The sequence below is a fragment of the Pterocles gutturalis genome, unplaced genomic scaffold, assembly GCF_000699245.1.
Source record: "Pterocles gutturalis isolate BGI_N339 unplaced genomic scaffold, ASM69924v1 scaffold26431, whole genome shotgun sequence".
NCBI lineage: Eukaryota > Metazoa > Chordata > Aves > Pterocliformes > Pteroclidae > Pterocles > Pterocles gutturalis.
The window spans coordinates 41574-43848 of record NW_010103812.1 but is presented as its reverse complement, the minus strand read 5'-3'; the positions used below and the strand labels follow the sequence as shown (position 1 = coordinate 43848).

Sequence of the window (2275 nt, the reverse complement as noted above, 5' to 3'; positions counted from 1 at the left end):
TTATCCATTTGCATTGAGGGAATATAGTAGTAAAGAATGTTACCTAAAATCCGTAAGTTTCTTGGGAGGGAAAGTAAAAGCTGCTTACTTAACATTACATATGTTAATGTAATATCTAATTTTTTTTGTATTTTATTTTAATTGGCTACCAAATGGAGTGTGTCTAGGATGATGAAGTTACCTCTGTAAAGTCACATTCATGCTGAGGATGGTTTCTGTGGCATTGTTCTACAACTTGGATGGTGTTGGAGAAAACAGATACCTGAGAAATTAAGCTCTAATTTATTATCTTATTTTAATTAAAGACAAAAAATAGCCTCTCCCTGTCTACTATGCTTTCCATTTTTACTTGATTCCCACTTCCTCAGCCTTGAATTTTTTGGTAGCTAGTGTGTGGTCTGAGAAGCTGAGAATGGAGTTAGTCTGGTTTTACATTATTTCTGTCCTTTCTGTGTGGCCTGTTGAATGGGATACTGTAAATGATAGCTGCTTCATTATTTTAGCAGTGTGATCAAAAGCATCTCAACAGTGTTGCTGGTAAGTTTTGCCATCTTCATTATTGAAAAGTTTCTTTTGTTTGTGTAATTCTAATGCAGAAAACAAGATACTGTAACATATTAGCAAACAATCGAAACAGCTCTGCTGGACACTGTAATCTAGCTCGGAAATCTTTTATTCTTACATATTTAACATTTTTCAAGTACTCAAGGGTTGCAAAAATAACACACTAATATGAACATAACAACTTAGTATAAATGTGTGCCAAACTAAACTGGATCTCCTTCAACCAGTATAGCACTTAAAAACAACCTGGTACATATAAAATATTTTATTCAGTAACTTCCTCTGGTGGAACAACTTCCAGAAGCATCTGAAGGTGCATAGTGATAGGCTCTGAGGAAAAAAACCAACATTGTTATTAAAGGCTTTATGAGAGAACAGTATTTCTATTCAGACTTATAATATTTTTCTAAGTGAGAAAATTATCCTTGTGAGTAGTTGCCCATCTCTACTGTGTTCATATCTCAAGCTTAAAAAAATGAGTAGGGAATAAAAGCAATCTTAAGATCCAAGCTACAACATTCCAGGGTTTCTAAACTTGATTAGAGTACAATGCTTCTAATTGCATAATTACGTAATATTTAATAATCCTGGAGGGTTTGAGAGGGCAGGAGAAACAGATGATGGATTATTTTTTTTTATGTCTGTAGAACTGCTAATTCTGTCCTCTTCAGCTAGTTCCACTTTCCCTGTTAGAAATATCTGCACATCCTGTTTTCTTTGAGATAATTGCAGAGTTTCTCTTGAGACTATGCAAAATCATCTTATAAGCGGTCCGACTGGGTTCTGTCAGCTTTCACTTTACTCAGCAGCACTGTGATTATTTTTGGTCTTAATGCTGTTAATGTTTTCTAGTAAGTACAGTAAAATCGATAACCTGAGCTAAAAGCACAGTATTTTGTGTCATAAGAATGTGTGTCTGCTAATCTTTAGTTAATAGCTAAAGCAATGTTTTAAAATACAGACAATCAAAAAGCTAACTTTACAGCTCAAATAGTTCTGTTAATTTTAAAAGTCAGTTTCTTCGTGCTGCTACTGATAGGTTGCTTTTTTATTAAGTTTCATTTTTCCTGAAGGAGTAAAACACAATTGTTAGTAAAGCTCCCTATATGCTGCTCACAGTATGTCTGTAAAATTGCCCCCCCTCCACACCCCACTTGTGATTTAGATGGGATGGACTATATAATGAGCTTCATTACAGTAATTAATCTGAATTTGGAGTGGGCTATCTGAGGTATACTTACGTGATATTTTTTGGGGCCAGTTGAATTTAAAATGAACAAAAAATACATAAACTATAAGTCCACTAAGTATAAATAAAACACAGTACAAATAGGGCAGTTCAGGTGCAGTAATGATTGGTGCCAATACCAGTAAAAAGGCGACTAATGTCACTATGACTGGAATGATGATGGGTATCTGCAAGATACAAAGCACAAAATTACTTGTTTGTTCTTTTGCTGTTCCTACAGAAGTTGCATATATGAAAGAAGAGTATTTTTTGCCTTTCCTTTTAAAATTTCAGGAATTAGATGGGGCAATTGAAAGAGCAGCAAGAATATGGATAGGGAAAACTCTTCTGCTACATCACTGACCAAGATCTCTTTGTCTATATTGCAAATTGCAGTGTAAAAATTTGCATTTCAGTGAATCTGGGACCTGACTACAGTGCAATGACCTGGGGTCTTATTTTGGGTACTCTTTCAGTGTTAGC

The 2275-nt window shown here is 34.7% G+C and overlaps 1 protein-coding gene across 1 annotated transcript in view; it reads right to left on the bottom strand.

Moving 5' to 3' along the window:
• Positions 1-659: 659 nt before the first annotated feature.
• Positions 660-2275, bottom strand: part of SLC7A9 (solute carrier family 7 (amino acid transporter light chain, bo,+ system), member 9) — a 12989-nt gene continuing 11373 nt past the window's right edge. The window contains exons 12-13 of the mRNA XM_010086855.1: positions 1806-1980; positions 660-894 (exon numbers count right to left, since the gene is read on the bottom strand). Coding sequence (XP_010085157.1) covers positions 830-894; positions 1806-1980 — 240 coding nt within the window. The 3' untranslated portion in view covers positions 660-829. The remainder of the gene's footprint in view (positions 895-1805; positions 1981-2275) is intronic.